At 40.1% G+C, this 22200-nt stretch overlaps 1 protein-coding gene across 1 annotated transcript in view; it reads right to left on the reverse strand.

Moving 5' to 3' along the window:
• The window catches only part of ARMC9 (armadillo repeat containing 9), a 3277521-nt gene that overhangs the window by 1301432 nt on the left and 1953889 nt on the right, over window positions 1–22200 (reverse strand). Inside the window, 2 exon segments of the mRNA XM_044070688.1 lie at window positions 15439–15515; window positions 16074–16213. Of these exon segments, the coding sequence (XP_043926623.1) occupies window positions 15439–15515; window positions 16074–16213 (217 nt within the window).

Raw genomic sequence — 22200 nt, forward strand, 5'->3', positions numbered from 1 at the left:
CACCCTTCCTCACTCCCATTTCTACATGCGACATAACTCTAAAACTAAATTTATGACTTTCTCCCTTTTCTATAATATGTTTACTTAGAGCATTTGTTAGTAACTTCCTTCTTATTTCTGACTTATGCTCTATAATTCTATCCTTCAGTCTCCGTGTAGTTTTCCCTACATAAAATGAAGTACAGTTATTACAGGTGGCTAAATAGACAATTTGCATTATATTACAATAAGTTAGGGCATTAGTATTGTAAACCTTTTTACTAGTGGGGTGTATAAAACTATGTTCACCCTCATATAGGTCTTCGCAACATGTGCAATTATAGCACTTAACTGTGCCTATTCTTTTTTCCTTTAACTTATTCAATTGTTTAAAATCTTTATAACAGAGCTTCTGTTTAAGTGTCTTAGAGTTCCTATAGGCATACAGGGGTCTATCCCCCACTATTGATCTAATTTCCGGCATTGCTAACAAAATGGGCCAATTTTTCTCAATTTACATATGACTCTTGTATTTAAATTGTAAGTAGTGAGATATCTCACTTTCTCTTCCCCATTTTTTTGTTTACCGTCACCCTGTAATCCCCCACTAAGTATAGGTTTATACTTGTTAGATCTTTCCTTTACAACATCTTCATATTCCTTATTTATCATATGTTCTAAATAGCCACTATTATAAAAATCCTGTTTCATTTCCTTTACTTGTTCCTCAAATTTAACATCTAGAGTGTTCAGTTTACTGGCTCTTATTAGTTGGGCTTTCACTATGCCTTTAAAAGTATGCGGTGCATGCATACTTTTCCTATTGAGATACCTACATGCATCTACTTCCTTTTTGTATATGGTAGATTCTAATGTACTACCATTCTTATATACATATACATCTAAAATGTTTATGCCCAATTCAGACTCAGTCATCTTAAATTTTAAAAAATGCGTAGTTCCATCAAGATACTTTATAAACTCATTTAATTCCATCTTACTACCTCCCCACAACAAAAAACAATCATCGACAAACCGTTTATAAAATTTCACATTTGAATTTACTCCATTATTACCATTAAAAATTACCTTTTTCTCCCATTCATATAAAACTATGTTGGCATAAGTGTTAGCTATGGGCGTGCCCATTGCTACACCTGTTAACTGTAAATAAGGGTCACCATCAAAAAGGAAAATATTGTTCATCAGAACTAGATCAAGCAAAGAGCAGATATTCTCTATTTTTCTAGCATGCATTTTAATTTCATTCAGTAGAAAATTCCTAATGGCATTTACTCCATATTCGTTCGGAATAACTGTAAATAACGAAGTTATGTCCAATGTTACAAAAATATAATTTCCTTCTTTATTTCCCATTGACCAACTATACAGTTCTTGCAAAAAACTATTGGTGTCCTTTAATACTGTAACACATTTACTTAAATACTGCCCTAGGACTGTCTGAAGATATTTCGAGATAGGTTGTGTAATCCAACCTCCACCTGAGACAATTGGTCGTAGTGGGGGATTTAGTAATTCCTTATGAATTTTAGGAATACCATAAATTTGTGGAATTCTGGGACAAGGTACTGTTAAAAAATTAAACTCAATATCTATATCATTACTAAGCTGTAATTCATATATTGCCATATTAATATTTGTTATATGCTTATTAACTTCATTACAAGTAATTTTTTTAAAAGTAGATGCATCACTTAAAAAGTCTTTAAATTGCATCATGTACCAAACTCTATCCATCAGGACGACTGCTCCCCCTTTATCTGCCTGTTTAATGATTAGTTTCATTCTCTTGTAGCTCCTTCATTGCCTTATATTCAGAGTAGGTTAGATTATATATTGTTCTTCTATATCTTTTATTATACAACATTCTTAACTCATTCTCAATAATACTTGAAAAAAATGCCAAAATGGGACACAGTATTGGTAAAAACAAACTCAATTTCCTACATTTAGACATTTGCTTATCATTACCTTTAAATATTAATTTTAAACTAACTTTTCTAACAAATAACTTTAAGTCCGTTACAGCTTGCACAATATCATCAGACATATTCGGAATAAATTTCAAACCTTTCTTTAAAACATTCAGGTGAAATTTATCCAGTACAAAATTTGAGAGATTTACAGTACCTTCGTTCAGCAATGCAGAGCGCTCAATGTCATGCTGTTGTGTGATTATTATAGTCCTCACATCCCTAGGGCTATATCCAGTTCCATAGTTAAACATTCCTATATTAATGGTTAATTGTTCACTCGCTTCACCACTTTGCTCTGAATCAATGGACTGCCATTCTTTCTTCTGAAGCCAGTAATTAGCTGCTGCGACTGTCGTTGTGGTGGAGTATTTTTTATCATTGTTTGCAGGGGAACTTTTTCAGGTTGTTTTAGCTGAAAAGGAGAGTAGGTGGTTATTTCTCTTTGTGGCGTTCCTTCTTTTAGTATTTCCTTCGTACGAGTAGAGGCATTAGTTATCATCACTTCCTTTACCTTTGGTCGCACAGCGTTATCTATCGTGACGTCAGCAATGGGAGGTGGGGAATCCACCACCTCATTATCTCTTCTTTTATTGGACAAACTCTGCCCTTGACTGGATGCTTGCATAGAGGGGCTAGGTTTGTCTTTATTGTGAAAGTTAACGCTGGTTAGATTTTCTACTAATGCCACATGTTCGTCAAACGTATCAAGTTGGTCCAGTAAACTAGTTTTTTTACTGCTTGAATCCATTTTCTTTTCTTTCTGATACCCAGAGGTATTGTTATTTCTCGGCCAAGAAAAGATATGGCTATTTTTAAAATCATTAATGTCCCTTTGAATTTTATTCTTTTTCGTTTGCTGTAATCTCTTATCTAAAGCATACAAATGATCCAGGACTATTTGATACATGTCAGACAAATCTTTAAAACATGACATAGTTACCAGTTCATTCTCCAAACTTTCTATTTCCTCCACATGCTAAATTTCTATAGGTTCAAAGAAGTTATTCATAAGGCGCATGTAGTCCGCGCTTAATTTAAGATTTAACTGTTGCCATTGAACTAATTCATTTTATGTAGGGAAAACTACACGGAGACTGAAGGATAGAATTATAGAGCATAAGTCAGAAATAAGAAGGAAGTTACTAACAAATGCTCTAAGTAAATATATTATAGAAAAGGGAGAAAGTCATAAATTTAGTTTTAGAGTTATGTCGCATGTAGAAATGGGAGTGAGGAAGGGTGATATGAATAATATGTTGGAATTAAAAGAATATGAGTGGATAATCAGGTTACAGGCAGATGTGAAACCAGGATTAAATAATGCTGTTAGCCTTAAACCAGTCTTATTGAAAAAGCAAAGAGAAAGACTTTGATATTTTTAAACAATATCTATATTATGATAGAGTATATTTATTTGGATAATGGTTTTAAGTTAAGATATGTAGTAATGTATTTCAAGTTAATGTATGTTATTTAGAAATGTTTATGTAGTGTGTTTTATTTTTGTAACAAGTTGTATCTTTTTAAATAACTAGGGTGGCTACATCATGTGATTAATTGATTCCTCTATTTAAAGTAGTGCAACAAGGAGCCAGTCGTCTAAATATGGAAACACTCAATTTGCACAGTCTTACATGAACTGCTACCACAGCCATGTATTTGGTAAACACCCTGGGGGCTGTGGAGAGACTGAAGGCCAGGGCTCTGAACTGGTAATGGTTGGCTCCAAGCCAAAAATGTAGATATTTTCGAGTGAGGTTGTTCATTTTGATGTGATAGCATGCATCTTGCTCATCTAGAGAGCACATCCAGTCATCCTTCTGAAGGAGAGGTAGAATGGACTGAACTGTGACCATTTGGAATTCTTTACAAACTGATTCAGACAGCGGAGAGCCAGAATGGGTCACAGGTCCCCTGTTTTCTTTGGCACTAAAAAGAATCTTGAGTAAATGCTGGATTCTCTTTGGTCTTGGGGGACCTCTTGGATGACTCTCTGGTCCAGCTGCTTCTGAATCTCTAGAGCTGCTAACTCCCACTGATTGGGTAGAACATTGGGGTGGCATTTTCTTTTCCTTTGGGGAACTTGTAGAAAGGGAATGAAATATCCTCTGGATATAATCCGTTGCACCCATAAATCTTTTTGTGATGACTATCCAGGCTTTTGGTTGCAAGGACAAGCAAGCCCTGATTGCCTCCAGAGAGGCACAGTCGGGCAACCTTTCAGGAATGCTGAAGTGATCTGTCTGAGAAAGAATCTTGAGACCCTGATTCTTGGACCCACTCTGCCAAGCAGACAGTGTTATTTCACCCTCTGCCTCTGGGGAAAAATTCTCCACGTGACTCTTGGAAAGGTCCTTGAGATTTCTGGGATTACCTCTTTTTTACCATCACACTGATTCCTAGAATAGGGTCTCTGCAGGATAGAAAAGCAGATTCCAACAGCAGATAAGGTCTTTCTATCCTTCTCACTGTGGGAGTCTCTCTCTAATTGTTGGCCCAAACAAAGAAGATCCATAAAAAGGAGGATTGATGAATGACATCTTAAAGGGCTCCACAAAATTGCACAACTGGATCCAGGCATGTCTTCTAATGGCTATGCCTGAACCGGCAGCCAGTAAGGAACCTTCGGCTGCATGCAAGATTAGCCTCATGGGCATGTTAGTAATGGATTGTAGGGTGGCCACTCATAAGGAGATCTGCGGACATGGATTCAGGGGCAGAGTTAGAGAGTTCCTTGATTAAGTTGCTCTGTAACCTAGTGAAAAGTGCCAAATAATTCAGTGACTGTAAGGCACAGGTCGCAGATGCATGCTTCCCAAACTTGTCCAATGCCCTTAACTCCCTGTTAGGGGGATGGACAGAGGAGCTCTGTTCAGCCAACTCCCTCTTAGTGGCTGCCACATCAACCATGGCGTCTACAGGTATACCACTGGTCCAGTGTTTCGTCAGTAGGAGCACTCAAACTCTTGTCTGGACATTTGGGGATCAGTTCTACAGAGTCAGATTCCTTCCATGCTCTGTGAGAGACAAGGTCTATAGGCTGATTTGCAGGTGAGATGATAGAAGTAGTAGATAGTTCAGACCTAAAGGCTTCCAAGAACACAGATTGCTCCTGGAAAGGGGTTTGCAAAGACCAAGCACAGGATATCTAAGATGTCTCCAAACAAGACATCTTCAGGTGGAGATCTAGGGGAGCCTTCCCCCTTCATCAAGATAGGTGTCTTCTGTGAGGGATTCCTATGGGGCATCCACGTGCCTCCTCTTATATGACTTCTTCCAAGGAACCTCTTCAGTGGGATGATCTCGGGAAGTGTCATAATAGGCGGGGGGTTTCCCTGGTGGGAACTGCCTGGAAACTCACCTGGCCTGGCTGTCTCTGAGGTGTAGGATGAGAAGACTCCGACACAGAATCCAAAGAGGGGACAAGACATGGATCCAATGGAGCAAGAGTCAAAATTACCACCTCGAAAGCAGAGGGATCAGGGGAAAAGGAGGACAATACTACCAGAGCTGAGACTCTTGGAGCAGACAACCCATGGCTCTCCCTGATCCTCTGCTCTGAGGGAGACGTCAAGAGCTGAGCTATCCAATGACAAAGCTCTGAGAGGAAGTGATGGCTCCAAATGCATCAGTCTAAATTAACCCCTCGGCTTCAACGCTAATGCTTCAACTCCAACAGCCATCATGTTCCAAAGAAGTAGAATCTGATCGGATCAGGGAAGTCGCTAAAGTGGAAGATGAAATAATCTTCAGATTTGATGGTTCTACTCTCTGGGATCTTGGGTCCAAGGACTCTAAAACAGCAGGTCGGATCAGAGAAGGAGCAATTACAGGCTGGAAAGAAGTTTGAAATCTCACAGATCCAATGGGAAACGGAGTTGACAGGATCCCAATCTGGATCTGTATTCTGAGGAGTTTTCTCATCATCCTACCTACTTGCAACTCAAAAAGACTTCAAGAGGACCTAACAAAAGAAGTGGAAGTTAGCCTTAACTTTTTGGGAGTCCCCTGAAGAAAAGGTGACCTCAATCTCAGGGATACCAGTTTCAGCAGATTTGGCTCTAGCAGGCACTGAATTCAAAGACTTCGGATCTGAGCTCTTAGAACCTTTCATGGAGGCTCTGAAGACGGTGCAGATTGAGAAGACTGAGAAGGTGAGTGTTTACAATGCTCTATGGGCTCCTTATATTTTTAAGGGGGGTCTGAGTTCCTGAAGAAGTACCTGCAGAAGTAGCAAAGCCCAAAAGCCGGCCTTTTAGAATCAACTTGTTTCTTCTGTCAGTAATAGCACTAGCATTAAAGACCAAACAAATGGACAGAAGGTGTCCAGATGTGCCAGGCCCAAACAATACATGCATTCCCTGTAGACATCAGAGGTGGGAATGTTATGTCCACAGGAGGTACACTTTTAAAGATAAGCAAATCATGTACACAAAAAGTTAAAAAAAAAAAAAATTAAAGTAGAAAAAAGAAGAAAGTCTAAATACCAACAGTAAACGGAGAGCGACTTCAAGGTAAAGAAAAAGGAAGGAAAGCAAACTATGATAGTTAAGATTTACTCAAAACTTGGTAATGAAAGAATTAGAAAGATGTTGAAGAGTGTAAGGGAAATAGAATTGCTATTATATAAAGAAAAAAGAAAATATATATCTATTCACTCACTAAAAACCCAAAAAGGAGCTCGAGCAATCACAACCCCCTCTGATCTTGAAGAGTGACAAATGAAATTTGAGATAATGCAGTGATCAGGGGCATTATGAGTAAGGTAGGAGCTCGAAAGTCAGATCCTAGAATTTAAAGAAATTGGCCAAGTCATATCAAAGGATCAGATCTGAACCCATTCATTGAGGAATGAATGAAAATATTGTCAGAACAAATATTTGTAAAACTGAAAAACCTTACAAAGTCTGTCTGCCTAAAAAGGCAGCTAGATAATGAGTATCAGGCATATCAATGACCAAAAGATCTTCCAAGGCTAGCAAAAAAGGAGGAAGAAAAGTTTGCAGTGGAACACTCACTTGCAACATATTATTTTATTTCTTCAATAATGCAGCACCATCAATTTGTTCCAATAGAACCAAATTATTCATTCTAACCACCATCCCAAAAATGAAAATTCCTTTACAGGATAACTAAGGAAACACCTTCCTTTGAATAAGAATCCAGAAATTGGGCAGAAAAAAGGAAAAGTACAGTTTTGTACCTACCATAAATGTAGATGTCCGAACTGGATAGCATCTGCAGTCATAACAAGTGGGTTGTCCTGTCGTCAGGCAGCCCTTCAGTCGGCCGGATTCCAAAGTCCGGGTCCGGCTTCGGCTGATGTCGCACTCCACCCGACGTCATCTCTGTTGGTCTTCGGGTATAAAGGCATCAGCCCACGCCATTTTCCTCAGTGTTTCTTGCCCCAGATGCCAGTAGCCCTCTTGCAGGCTAAAATTTGGATAGATGCCAATGTTTCCAAATAGATAGAGGTAAACACAGCAATAAGCATGTATGTACATATACAAAAACAAATACACCATAAAAGACTCCCCCCCAACAGCTAGCTATTAGAAGGGTAAACACCCTAGAGTACCACAGAGGGATGGTGGGAGGGTAATCCTGACTGCAGATGCTATCCAGTTCGGACATCTACATTTATGGTAGGTACAAAACTGTACTATGTCCTTCATGGATGCATCTGCAGTCATAACAAGTGGGTAGAATACCATAGCCAACTAGGGGAGGAGGATAAAGGTAGATTATGGTGTGTTTAGGATCCCTTGCAGTACAGCAGTGGCAAACCCTGCTCGGGATCTGGAATATACAAACAAATTATAATGCTTGGCAAATGTATGCACGGAGGTCCAAGTAGCCGCCTCAATAATGTCTTTGGTTGCCACTCCTCGTAAGAAGGCTGTGGTAGTGGCTGTTGCTCTTGTAGAATGAGGTCTTATGTTCTGTGGAATTGGTTTTCCATGGAAGGAGTAACAGAATCGTATGCAATTTCCTATCCATTTGGAGATTGTCTGTTTGGAAATAACTTTTCCTTCCCTTCCTGTTGCATAGGCTACAAAAAGTTGGTCAGTCTTTCTGCTATTTTTTTGTTCTGTCCAAGTAGTAGCGTAGCTGTCTATGTACATCCAAGGTATGCAGTATTCTTTCCCCTCTGTTTTGTGGGTTGGGAAAGAAGGTAGGAAGGTGGATTGCCTGGTTTAAAGACACTCTGGATACCACCTTAGGCATAAATGTAGGATTAGTCCTCATGGACACTCTATCTTGGTGGAAGATTAGGAAGGGTTGCACTGCCATTAAGGCCTGTAGTTCTGAAACCCTCCTTGCTGAAGTAATTGCCAGTAGGAAAGCAGTTTTCCATGATAGGTGTTGTAGGTCTGCTGTTGCTGCTGGTTCAAAGGGTGCTAGTGTCAACTTTTCTAGCACAAAGTTTAAATCCCAAGCTGGTAATGGTGGTTTCCTTGGAGGTTTTACATTCTTGATTCCTCTGAGGAATTGTCTGAGCAAAGGGTGCGAAAAAACATGTGTATCAAAGCTGTATTCTGCTGAAATAGCTGATGCATGTATTTTGATGGAGGAGTAGGACAGGCCTGAATGAAGAAGTTCGCCAGATACTCCAGAATGTTAGGCATATCTATGTTTGACACATCTTTTCCTCTTTCCGTACTCAGATGACAAACCTTTTCCATTTTCCAGCATAGTTCCTTCTTGTTGAAGGTCTCGTGCTTCAGAATAATGTCTTTAACTCTTTGGGAAAGTTCTGGAATAGCTGCTGTTATGTGATGTTCCATGCAGTCAGTTGTAAGGTTTTTAGGTTTGGATGTATGATGCTGTAGTTGTTCTGCGTTAACATCAAAGGCATCAGGGAATTGTCCACATATTGTTCGAGACATGCTCCTCAGTAGTGGGTACCAGTGTTGTCTTGGCCAGTTTGGAGCTATCAGGATTATCCTTGGACGTTCTTCCTTGATTTTTAGTAGTACCTTGATGAACTAATTCATTTTATGTAGGGAAAACTACACGGAGACTGAAGGATAGAATTATAGAGCATAAGTCAGAAATAAGAAGGAAGTTACTAACAAATGCTCTAAGTAAACATATTATAGAAAAGGGAGAGAGTCATAAATTTAGTTTTAGAGTTATGTCGCATGTAGAAATGGGAGTGAGGAAGGGTGATATGAATAATATGTTGGAATTAAAAGAATATGAGTGGATAATCAGGTTACAGGCAGATGTGAAACCAGGATTAAATAATGCTGTTAGCCTTAAACCAGTCTTATTGAAAAAGCAAAGAGAAAGACTTTGATATTTTTAAACAATATCTATATTATGATAGAGTATATTTATTTGGATAATGGTTTTAAGTTAAGATATGTAGTAATGTATTTCAAGTTAATGTATGTTATTTAGAAATGTTTATGTAGTGTGTTTTATTTTTGTAACAAGTTATATCTTTTTAAATAACTAGGGTGGCTACATCATGTGATTAACTGATTCCTCTATTTAAAGTAGTGCAACAAGGAGCCAGTCGTCTAAATATGGAAACACTCAATTTGCACAGTCTTACATGAACTGCTACCACAGCCATGCATTTGGTAAACACCCTGGGGGCTGTGGAGAGACTGAAGGCCAGGGCTCTGAACTGGTAATGGTTGGCTCCAAGCCAAAAATGTAGATATTTTCGAGTGAGGTTGTTCATTTTGATGTGATAGCATGCATCTTGCTCATCTAGAGAGCACATCCAGTCATCCTTCTGAAGGAGAGGTAGAATGGACTGAACTGTGACCATTTGGAATTCTTTACAAACTGATTCAGACAGCGGAGAGCCAGAATGGGTCACAGGTCCCCTGTTTTCTTTGGCACTAAAAAGAATCTTGAGTAAATGCTGGATTCTCTTTGGTCTTGGGGGACCCTCTTGGATGACTCTCTGGTCCAGCTGCTTCTGAATCTCTAGAGCTGCTAACTCCCACTGATTGGGTAGAACATTGGGGTGGCATTTTCTTTTCCTTTGGGGAACTTGTAGAAAGGGAATGAAATATCCTCTGGATATAATCCGTTGCACCCATAAATCTTTTTGTGATGACTATCCAGGCTTTTGGTTGCAAGGACAAGCAAGCCCTGATTGCCTCCAGAGAGGCACAGTCGGGCAACCTTTCAGGAATGCTGAAGTGATCTGTCTGAGAAAGAATCTTGAGACCCTGATTCTGCGGACCCACTCTGCCAAGCAGACAGTGTTATTTCACCCTCTGCCTCTGGGGAAAAATTCTCCACGTGACTCTTGGAAAGGTCCTTGAGATTTCTGGGATTACCTCTTTTTTTACCATCACACTGATTCCTAGAATAGGGTCTCTGCAGGATAGAAAAGCAGATTCCAACAGCAGATAAGGTCTTTCTATCCTTCTCACTGTGGGAGTCTCTCTCTAATTGTTGGCCCAAACAAAGAAGATCCATAAAAAGGAGGATTGATGAATGACATCTTAAAGGGCTCCACAAAATTGCACAACTGGATCCAGGCATGTCTTCTAATGGCTATGCCTGAACTGGCAGCCAGTAAGGAACCTTCGGCTGCATGCAAGATTAGCCTCATGGGCATGTTAGTAATGGATTGTAGGGTGGCCACTCATAAGGAGATCTGCGGACATGGATTCAGGGGCAGAGTTAGAGAGTTCCTTGATTAAGTTGCTCTGTAACCTAGTGAAAAGTGCCAAATAATTCAGTGACTGTAAGGCACAGGTCGCAGATGCATGCTTCCCAAACTTGTCCAATGCCCTTAACTCCCTGTTAGGGGGATGGACAGAGGAGCTCTGTTCAGCCAACTCCCTCTTAGTGGCTGCCACATCAACCATGGCGTCTACAGGTATACCACTGGTCCAGTGTTTCGTCAGTAGGAGCACTCAAACTCTTGTCTGGACATTTGGGGATCAGTTCTACAGAGTCAGATTCCTTCCATGCTCTGTGAGAGACAAGGTCTATAGGCTGATTTGCAGGTGAGATGATAGAAGTAGTAGATGGTTCAGACCTAAAGGCTTCCAAGAACACAGATTGCTCCTGGAAAGGGGTTTGCAAAGACCAAGCACAGGATATCTAAGATGTCTCCAAACAAGACATCTTCAGGTGGAGATCTAGGGGAGCCTTCCCCCTTCATCAAGATAGGTGTCTTCTGTGAGGGATTCCTATGGGGCATCCACGTGCCTCCTCTTATATGACTTCTTCCAAGGAACCTCCTCAGTGGGATGATCTCGGGAAGTGTCATAATAGGCGGGGGGTTTCCCTGGTGGGAACTGCCTGGAAACTCACCTGGCCTGGCTGTCTCTGAGGTGTAGGATGAGAAGACTCCGACACAGAATCCAAAGAGGGGACAAGACATGGATCCAATGGAGCAAGAGTCAAAATTACCACCTCGAAAGCAGAGGGATCAGGGGAAAAGGAGGACAATACTACCAGAGCTGAGACTCTTGGAGCAGACAACCCATGGCTCTCCCTGATCCTCTGCTCTGAGGGAGACGTCAAGAGCTGAGCTATCCAATGACAAAGCTCTGAGAGGAAGTGATGGCTCCAAATGCATCAGAGTCTAAATTAACCCCTCGGCTTCAACGCTAATGCTTCAACTCCAACAGCCATCATGTTCCAAAGAAGTAGAATCTGATCGGATCAGGGAAGTCACTAAAGTGGAAGATGAAATAATCTTCAGATTTGATGGTTCTACTCTCTGGGATCTTGGGTCCAAGGACTCTAAAACAGCAGGTCGGATCAGAGAAGGAGCAATTACAGGCTGGAAAGAAGTTTGAAGTCTCACAGATCCAATGGGAAACGGAGTTGACAGGATCCCAATCTGGATCTGTATTCTGAGGAGTTTTCTCATCATCCTACCTACTTGCAACTCAAAAAGACTTCAAGAGGACCTAACAAAAGAAGTGGAAGTTAGCCTTAACTTTTTGGGAGTCTCCTGAAGAAAAGGTGACCTCAATCTCAGGGATACCAGTTTCAGCAGATTTGGCTCTAGCAGGCACTGAATTCAAAGACTTCGGATCTGAGCTCTTAGAACCTTTCATGGAGGCTCTGAAGACGGTGCAGATTGAGAAGACTGAGAAGGTGAGTGTTTACAATGCTCTGTGGGCTCCTTATATTTTTAAGGGGGGTCTGAGTTCCTGAAGAAGTACCTGCAGAAGTAGCAAAGCCCAAAAGCCGGCCTTTTAGAATCAACTTGTTTCTTCTGTCAGTAATAGCACTAGCATTAAAGACCAAACAAATGGACAGAAGGTGTCCAGATGTGCCAGGCCCAAACAATACATGCATTCCCTGTAGACATCAGAGGTGGGAATGTTATGTCCACAGGAGGTACACTTTTAAAGATAAGCAAATCATGTACACAAAAAGTTAAAAAAAAAAATTAAAGTAGAAAAAGAAGAAAGTCTAAATACCAACAGTAAACGGAGAGCGACTTCAAGGTAAAGAAAAGGAAGGAAAGCAAACTATGATAGTTAAGATTTACTCAAAACTTGGTAATGAAAGAATTAGAAAGATGTTGAAGAGTGTAAGGAAATAGAATTGCTATTATATAAAGAAAAAAGAAAATATATATCTATTCACTCACTAAAAACCCAAAAAGGAGCTCGAGCAATCACAACCCCCTCTGATCTTGAAGAGTGACAAATGAAATTTGAGATAATGCAGTGATCAGGGGCATTATGAGTAAGGTAGGAGCTCGAAAGTCAGATCCTAGAATTTAAAGAAATTGGCCAAGTCATATCAAAGGATCAGATCTGAACCCATTCATTGAGGAATGAATGAAAATATTGTCAGAACAAATATTTGTAAAACTGAAAAACCTTACAAAGTCTGTCTGCCTAAAAAGGCAGCTAGATAATGAGTATCAGGCATATCAATGACCAAAAGATCTTCCAAGGCTAGCAAAAAAGGAGGAAGAAAAGTTTGCAGTGGAACACTCACTTGCAACATATTATTTTATTTCTTCAATAATGCAGCACCATCAATTTGTTCCAATAGAACCAAATTATTCATTCTAACCACCATCCCAAAAATGAAAATTCCTTTACAGGATAACTAAGGAAACACCTTCCTTTGAATAAGAATCCAGAAATTGGGCAGAAAAAAGGAAACTGCCTTATCCCTATCCATTTAATGTTCATCAGACAGGGAATCCTCAAACCGAGGAAGCAGCTTAAAAAAAAAAAATTAACAAAAATTTCATTTATTCTCTAGAAGTTTAAAAACCTGCAACAAACCTTTAGCAAATATAATAAATCCTCCTTTACCAGGAGAAAAAAATTTCTAAGAATGATAACCATTTTACTAATATTTAATTTTCCATGGAACATCCCGGGAACTGATTCAAGGATGGAACCCTATCCCAAGGAACAGATCAATTAAACAAAATGGAAGTATTTTTGTCTGTCCTCAACCTTTTGGTCAAAGGTTCTCATATCTGAGGTCGGACCAAGATCCAAAGGTTGAGGAATGGATGAAAAAGACAACATGACATTCTAGCTATGCAGGGATACACTCCCTACTGAAATTCCCTTATCTGAAGAAAGTGGCTCTCCAATGCTGCCAAAGACACCTGACCAGTCATCTGACAGTCCATGGGGATGGAAGGGACTACACCATATGCAGCCAGAGAAGAAGGTGAGTGGTTTGAGGAACAACCAACAGCCACTATAGTGTAATCCACCAGTGGTTGAGGCATGAAAACCCAGCAGAACCAGCATGGGCTCCTCAGGATGTTTCTTCCTCTTCAAAGTAGCAATATATAACCCACATAGCTAAAGCTACTGCAGCAATTTATGATGAATATATTGCAAGTATATCTTAAAGGTGTAAATGTCTAGGCATCTTACAGTCAATATGATTGCTTGCCTAATATTGTCACATTTTCCTATGTTCACTAAATGCCATGTCCTGTAGGAGAACCCATCAATATTAGAATGAAGATGAGAAGTGCAAAAATATTCTTCTTCAGATAAAAGAAGATAAACGGGGGACAAAGGCTCAAAATAGAAACATTTTACTTGATTATTAGGATTTGTGTTAGTATACATTTTCTGAAACAAAGGTGAGAGTGAGTGAGAGCGGCAATAAAGAGGCTTGCATACCTCTGGATCTTTCGGCTAAATAAATTTGGATAACCCCTAAAATAAAGAGGGAACAAAGGCTCAAAAATAGGAACAGATTTTAATTACTGTTCTTACAAAATTACAAACTTGTTTAAAGGATTTGTCTTAGTATGAATCTTCTGAAGAGAATCATAGTCAAACTGAAATGCATGCCATTATTTAGTAACTTCAAACTCCAATGACTTGCAACAAACTAAATGTTTTAGGAGTAAGGGACCAAAAAATAAATCAAATGCTTGGACATTTCTTAAGTGCTATATTTTAGATCTAAAATGCTTCCTCCAACGCCATTAACATATACTACAGCAAGTTTGAAACATTAGGCAGAGGAACTATTTTACATCAAAGTATATAAAAAAATAATATAGTACTTAAAAAAAATAAAATAAACAAGTACAGCACAACAATTTTACAGACAGCCCATTCTCTAAGCACAATAATGCCCTCCAGGGTGTGTGTTAATGTGCAATTAATGCCCTTCCAGGGGTGTAGATGCCCTCTGCCTGTGGCGTCGGGCCTAATACCACTCCTGGGCAGGCATTAATTACACATTAACACACACCCTGTTGTGCATTATTTCTTGCGTATTATGCGTGTGCAATGGCCATTCCCTGGAAAATTGCCTTGCATGAAACCGGTCCATGGTATAAAGAAAGGTTGGAGACCACTGAGCTAGAGCATGCAAAGAGAATTTACAAGATTTCATATGTTTAGTGTAACTGTTAGCTATTATTGTAACAGCAAATGTCAGGTTTCATTATGAACAGAATTTCAAGCCAGTTTTAGTATAATTACTAAAATTACTCCTTTCAAGTTATGTTTGTATTAGTAAAATGATGAAAAGGAAAAATGGTCCTTGTTGAATGTGAACTCCATTCTTATGGCCAGTCTAAGATATAAACTATAGCATTCATACAGTTGCTAGGTTCCTGCACAGAATGACAGGGTCTATATTATATGATCGAAGTTTCAAAACTTCGAATCTGATACGGTCGACACCATATGATCGAAGTCTTGAAACTTCGAAGATGTAATAAAAACACAACAACCTACACAAATAAACCATTTAAACGCTCTAAGCAGGCCCTGCGCCCCCACACCCCCGCTACTTAAATATACCAACTCCGAGATTGCACTACAGTGCAGAAAAGGGAAATCTTCCCTTTCCGCACTGTACGGAGATCTCCGTTAAAAGATTCTACGTTTCAAGACTTCGATCATATGGTGTCGACCATATCAGATTCGAAGTTTTGAAACTTCTGATATAGTCCCGAATGACATATCTGTATCATATACATAAGGTCTAATGTGGCTGAATTCAGTGTAATTACCTCATGATTCTCATGCCCAAGGAGATTGGACAACACCTTCAGCACATGTTTCGCATGCTTACTGCACATCTGCTTGCCTGTAAATGTAAACAGAATACCTTTATGGGAGACTGGTTAAAACAGCTTGCATGTTAATTTACTGACTTACTCAAAAGAGAAATACTGACTCGAGCATTAGGAAAGCATGCAGCACACTAAAACTTCACTCTTATTGTTACCCCATGCTACCAGCTCAAGATAATGTACCAATGATGCCAAAATCCTAAGCATTTTCTTTTGGTTTAGTTTGCAATGCACTGTAGTAGTTCCACTAGAATATAGTACCACTATTCTTTACTTTCTCCATTGTTCTCAGTGATATCACCAGGACAGTAAACAAGTAATTTAAGCTTCTAGCAAAAAATTTCATCAGTCTCAGAGGAAGCACTGTAAAACTGCTTCCAGTTAAAGAATTAAAGGATTATAATACATATTTTGGAAAATCTGCACAAAATGACTTTCTGAAACAAATTAAGAAATGGGCATGCTAAAACAAACCGAGAAATATATTAGCAGAAACCACAGACTCTAATAACCACCCATCATGAAGCAAACAATCCATAAACCAAAGTAATGAAAACAAGATTTAGGCAAACCTGCAGTCCGAAGGCAGAGATTCATGAGAAGGGCTACTGAATACTCCAGTGTGTAGTCTGATAAAGAGTCAGCATCCTCAAGAACTTTTATCAGCCACAAAATAATCCCATTTTTAATCATAGAAGACTGCAAGGCACGCCTGGATAAAAAAAAATGGAAGTCAAAACTGATAGTACAAATTGTGTAGTAGTGTAGATTTTAATTATTATTAGACAGCTTGGAACACTTTTGGAGACAGACATGTGTGACATTGTTTTTTTTTCTACATTTAAAAAGTTCCACTATCCCATACAGTCTTCATAGAGAAATTAAACATCTAAGTATTTGAAGTAATTCATGACTTTCTCAAATAGTTGTCAACATTCACATCTCAATTCTGAGAAAAGCTGTTAACAGCTCTTCTCCCTGGGCCTCTGCTGAAAAGGGATCTTTGATTAAACCCAACTGGACACACCCAGTAAACAAAAGCAAAATATAATAAATAAAATAATTCAGGACTTGCTTCATTAGCACTGATCAGAAGCAAATGCTTAGACAGCTATTTACTGACACTGACAATGACACACACACACACACACACACACACACACACACACACACACACACACACACACACACACACACACAGAGTAAAACTGCTTCAAACAGAAAAACAGAAAAGCAGAAAAGCCCATCATGTCAACAGCCCAAACCTGCCAGCTTTTTTTTTTTAAAACACATTAATAACTGTCAGAGTAAATCAGGTTAGACGGATTCCAAATTATATTATTTTCTCTGCAGACCATGCATATGTCCTTATTTTTTAACCTACTTATTTCACAACTATCTGCCCTGTATAGAAGAAGATGCCTGGGAATATTATTTTTCCCTAGAGACCTTCCAGTAGAACCCCCCCCCCCAAGCTTCTCTGCTGAGCAAAGGACAACTCAGTTGCGTTCTAAGCAGTGTTTTCACACTTCTCATCTACAACCTACTATACACACCCACTACCCTTGCTACTCCAAGTCAAACTAGTCCACTAGTTAAGCCAAAGTCCTAAGTCCAGCTAGCCCACTTCCTTCTCAAATACCACATTCAAAGAAATCAGTTTCCCATCATTTCAACTGCCAGCTTGATTGATATGGGCATCTGAGGCAATGTAGCAATTGCTTCATGTATATTGACATCCATTTACTCCTAAAGCAAACTAACACCCTACGTCAGAGATGCAAATACACTGTAGAACTGGAGTCAATTCTCACACGTAAAAAACAAACTAGACATCAAACAAGTTTTCAGCATATATGCTTCACATCTGACACAAACCTCACCTCTCACACAAAATAAGGTCACAGCACATGAACCCACATAAGTGGAGGTACTCACTAAAAGCCTACTGAAAGAACAGAGAACTCCCAAATGCACACCACCCACACTCACCACTAAGCAAAAAGAAACCACTACACATATCTACACACACACCTGTCTCTCAACAAATAAGCCTCTAAGGCAAAACTCATCAAGTGTCTTGGTCACAGGTGACTCCATAATGAGACACACAGATGTCCCACCCCCTTCACCAGACTGGACAATGAGAAGATCATGGTCATCTGCCCATCAGGTGTCAGGATCAGACAAATCATGCATGCACTCAAGTCACTCAACAAGTATCATTATGACTCTGTCAAAGTCCATGTTGAAGTGAATGACTTGAGATGTACCTCTCTGGACTATATGAAGAGAGATATGACAAAACTCTTTGATTATGTGTCCCAGACAGGTGTGTCCCTAATGCTAAGCAGTATCCTTCCCTCATCCAGGACAATGTCGCAATATAAACAAAAAATGATTTACTTCAACAATTGGCTTAGCTTCTGGTGTCAGTCCAGGGGATCCAGTACGTGTCAGTCTGGGAGGATATGGTAGACAGACCTCATTCCTTTGCTAGAGATGGTCTGCACCTGACCCCATCTAGGCTTTCGGATAATGGCAAAGGCTCTTGCCTCCCCATAGTGCCTTTTTTAGGAAATGTCAAAACAAAATTTCCAATGTAACAAAAACTAATAGACACAAACTCAGCTTCGAGCTGCTTAATGCTAGGAGTTTAAGCATGAAACTCCACTCCCTGGAAACACTCCTCACTTTGGAGGATGCTGACATCTCTACAGTTACTGAGACATGGCTCAAAGCCACTGAGAGCACCCTAGATGTGCAAGGCTACAATGGCTTCCACATATTCAGACTTCAAAATAAGCATGAAGGAACCAAAGGTGGAGGTTTATCCATCTTCATTGAAACCAAATACAGTTAGAGACAGGTCAAACAGTATAACTCTCTCAAACAACTCCATATCCAACTAACTATTGGGAAAGTACCATACCACATCATTGCAAACTATAGATTCCCCACCATGAACCAGGATAAACACACTGCCTACGTTAATGATGAACACCAGGTCTGATAAAGTTAACACTTCTTTAACAAAAGCGCTCACATTTTATTTGTTTTTCTTGTAGATTTTTATTATTAAATACACCTTTGGTTTATCATCACCTGAGTGATTTGTGCCTGTGAAACTCTGCCTGCCAGCATTTTTATTTATTTAGTTTGCTTTGCTGCTTCTGTTTTTTATAAAAAACTATCAAAGTTAACTATAGCCTACTAATCAATGGTATAAAAAGTTTCATACCACACGCAATCGCAGACATCAATGATCACTATGTAGAAGTGTACACAAGTGCCCTGTACAAACACTTAAGTGACTGCATACACTCATGTATAAACATATTATATAACAAGAGGAAGAAGCTGTTCTCCAAAAGCAAGAAGGATATCACTCTGCAAAGGAAGAGTTTCCTCCTAAGCCTAAACAAGAAAATCAGAAATATTGTAAAGTCTTCTAAAGCAAATTCTGAAACTAAAATCACATTCCTAGCCAAGGAAAATCATAAGGCATTCTTTAACTATGTCTGAGTCTAAAAGGGTACCGAACTGGTTGTAGATGTGATCACTCGTACTACACAGGAAGATATCACCAACCTGCTAGCTGACAGATTCAGCACAAACGTCATCCCCCCATCCCCAACTACCATATCCCAAAGCATACCTGACACCAGCCCTCTGCCTAGTATCTCTAGGGAACACGTCATCTCTGCACTCGCCAAGGCCAAAAACACGGCCTCAGTGGGACCAGATAATATACCGGGTTGTCTACTAAGCAATTTAAAGCAAGATCTAGCGGTCTCACTTGGTGGCACTCTATTTAATAGTAGCTTGAGAACTACCTATGTTCCTGCAGAATGGAGAACATCAACGGTAATCTCCCTGCACAAAAAGGGGCCATCAACTGACCCTGGGAACTACAGACCCATAAGTCTAAACAGCCTCATCTGCAAGGGCATGGAAAGACATGTCAAGGACCTTATCAACAAAGACATAGGTAACCTCCAAACACTGGACTCAACCTAGTTTGGCTTTGTTAAGGGTAGATCATGCTTATTAAACCTAGTGGACTTCTTTGAGTATATTGTCAAATCCATGGATGAAGTCAACATAGTGCACATGACCTATCTTGACCTTGGGAAGGCTTTAAACAAATCCCACACACAAGCATCATTGAGAAACCTTCCCAGCTGGGGATTGACCCTTACATTACTAGATGGGTAAGCCAAATGGCTCACTGACAGAACAAACTCTGTCAAAATTGGTGACTCCACCTCTATCAGTAGACCCGTCACCAGTAGAGTACTACAGGGGTATGTGCTGGGCCCCTTTCTGCTTGACATCTGTTTCTCAGAAGTCCAGGCCAAAGAAGATGGCCTCTCGTTCATCAAGTCTGCTGATGACTGCAAAATGGGAACAATCATCCAGTCCCCCCATCAATGTCAACATACAAGAAGGGCTAACACAAAAGAATGGTTGGTGCCAAAGCCATGGTCTAAAACTAAATGCAAACAAGCATTATTATTCCCTTTAGCAAAATGAAATTCCCTACAAATTGCAATACTGACAGCACCCCCCTGAGTTGTAGTCCAATGGTGTGAGACTTGGGAACACAGGTTGATAGCAATCTGAATTTCAACCACCGAGTTTCTACTGTGGTAAGGAAAACCCTTCTACGAAGTGCACCTCATAAGCAAGAGCACAGTATCCAGGTCAAGGGATGTTATAACTCCACTGTACTGGACCCTCATCAGATCACTAACAGCATAATGCACCCTTTTGCATGTACCTCACTAGGCACCAGCAGCAGCTGGAGAGACCTCAGAGGTTTCTCACTAAGAAAATACAGGGAATCCAAACCATGACCTACATGGACAGGCTGAAAGTACTGTCACTTTACTCTGTATCTTACAGGCTGCTGAGAGGTGACTTATGCAAGGCCTATAGGGCAATCTCCGACTCTGCACTAATGGAAATGCTGCAAGTCAAATGGCACAAGAGTCACTCACTCTAAGGGATCTCAACCTAGCCTGTGACATTAACAGAGCATGCTGGATTGACAGATATTTCTCGCAGACAGTGCTGCTTCTCTGGAACAGACTTACTATTCAAGTAAAAGAGCACCTCACTGCCCCTATATGAACACAACCTAGATAACTGGATGGGAGACTGCAAATTCACCCGTGGGGTGGCACCCATGTCCCTCACGGACAGGGGTAGCCGGTGTTGATCACAGACCCACTCTGTTCATAAATTTGTTCTGCGAACTACCCAAAAAGAAGAAATGGGGATACTTGGGATTAACATGGCCTGACATGTAAAGGCTCTAGGGTTGCAAGCCTAGTAACCTCCTATGAACCTATGACTGTCTGACACTATTCTTTGTATACACTTCTCCCCTCCTTAATAGGTCGATCCCAATTCTTTTACTATCTTTTTCTCTATGCCTCTCCCCCCCCCTCAATCTCTTTTTCAGTCTCCCTTCTTTAGGATCTCTTTGTCCTTTATTCACAGGTCTGCAAACTAATCTCTTCATCCTCCACTTATTTATACTTTCTATTCAATTACAAGTCTCACATTCACGTTCCCTTCAGGTTTCTTGGCTTCCTTTAGCCTTTTCCAGTCTTTACATGTATAAAAGTAATGCACTTTCCATAAAATTCAATAGATAAGCCATGGTGGTACAGCGGTAGCATTGTTGCCTCACAGCAAGAGGGTCTCCTGTTCGATTCTTGGCTGGAGTGCCTTCTCTGTGGAGTCTGCATGTCCTCCCCATGGTCGAGTGGCCTCTGAAAGACATGCATGAATGGGTGTGCCTTCGTTGAAGGTTGGGCATCGGGCTGGCAACTTGGCACCATAAAAATCTACTGCCAATCATTAGCGGACCGGAGTTCCACTGTGGCAACCCCTAACCGGGAAAAGCCGAAAAGACAAAAAACTTTCCATAAAATTCAATCTTCATGAGTCACATCTATCCGCTTCAACATCAAGATTAGTAGCCACAAGCAACTGTATTTTGGCATCTAATGAGCTCACCCAAGCTCAGATTCCTATCTCTGAAGCTTCTCAATCTATCTCAATTATGCCTCTCTGGTACCTTTATTATACAGCTTTCACCATGCATTTACTATACAGACCTCAGGTAAAATCTGTTGTGTCTTTCCTGTAGGAGCAAACGTAAATGGAAGGAGGAAAGGTAAGGGGTTAGGCAGTAAGTATATAACTATTATATCTTGTATACAACTATTGTATCTGTCTACTCTATCCTTTCCAATGCCAAAAGATAGTCCGAAGCTGCTACTCTTCAGTAGTTCATGACATAATATTACTGAGGATGGAGGCTCTGATCAACCTGAATCTGGAGATCACATATGACTTAGTGTCTTACAAAACTGTGCAGCTAAACCCATGTCACAGCCACACAAACAACAACAGAGAAATTCCTGAAAATGACAAAGTAAATAAACACAAGCCTTATGGAATGGGTCTTTATTTTTTTTCGAGTGTTGTCGTATTTTATGCCATCAAAGGTAATGCATTCCGCTAGCCACCTGGATAGAGTGACCTTAGACATTTTTCATCCGATTCTAATCAATTCCACTATCAGGCCTTCCAAGAACTCCATTACTGGAAGTACAATAGACTGGATTCTAGTATCCCATCCTCACTATATCTCTGATAGTGGTATTCTCCCAGACCCACTAG

This window comes from Protopterus annectens, chromosome 4.part1, assembly GCF_019279795.1.
Source record: "Protopterus annectens isolate FY-2018-M chromosome 4.part1, PAN1.0, whole genome shotgun sequence".
Taxonomy (NCBI): Eukaryota; Metazoa; Chordata; order Ceratodontiformes; family Protopteridae; genus Protopterus; species Protopterus annectens.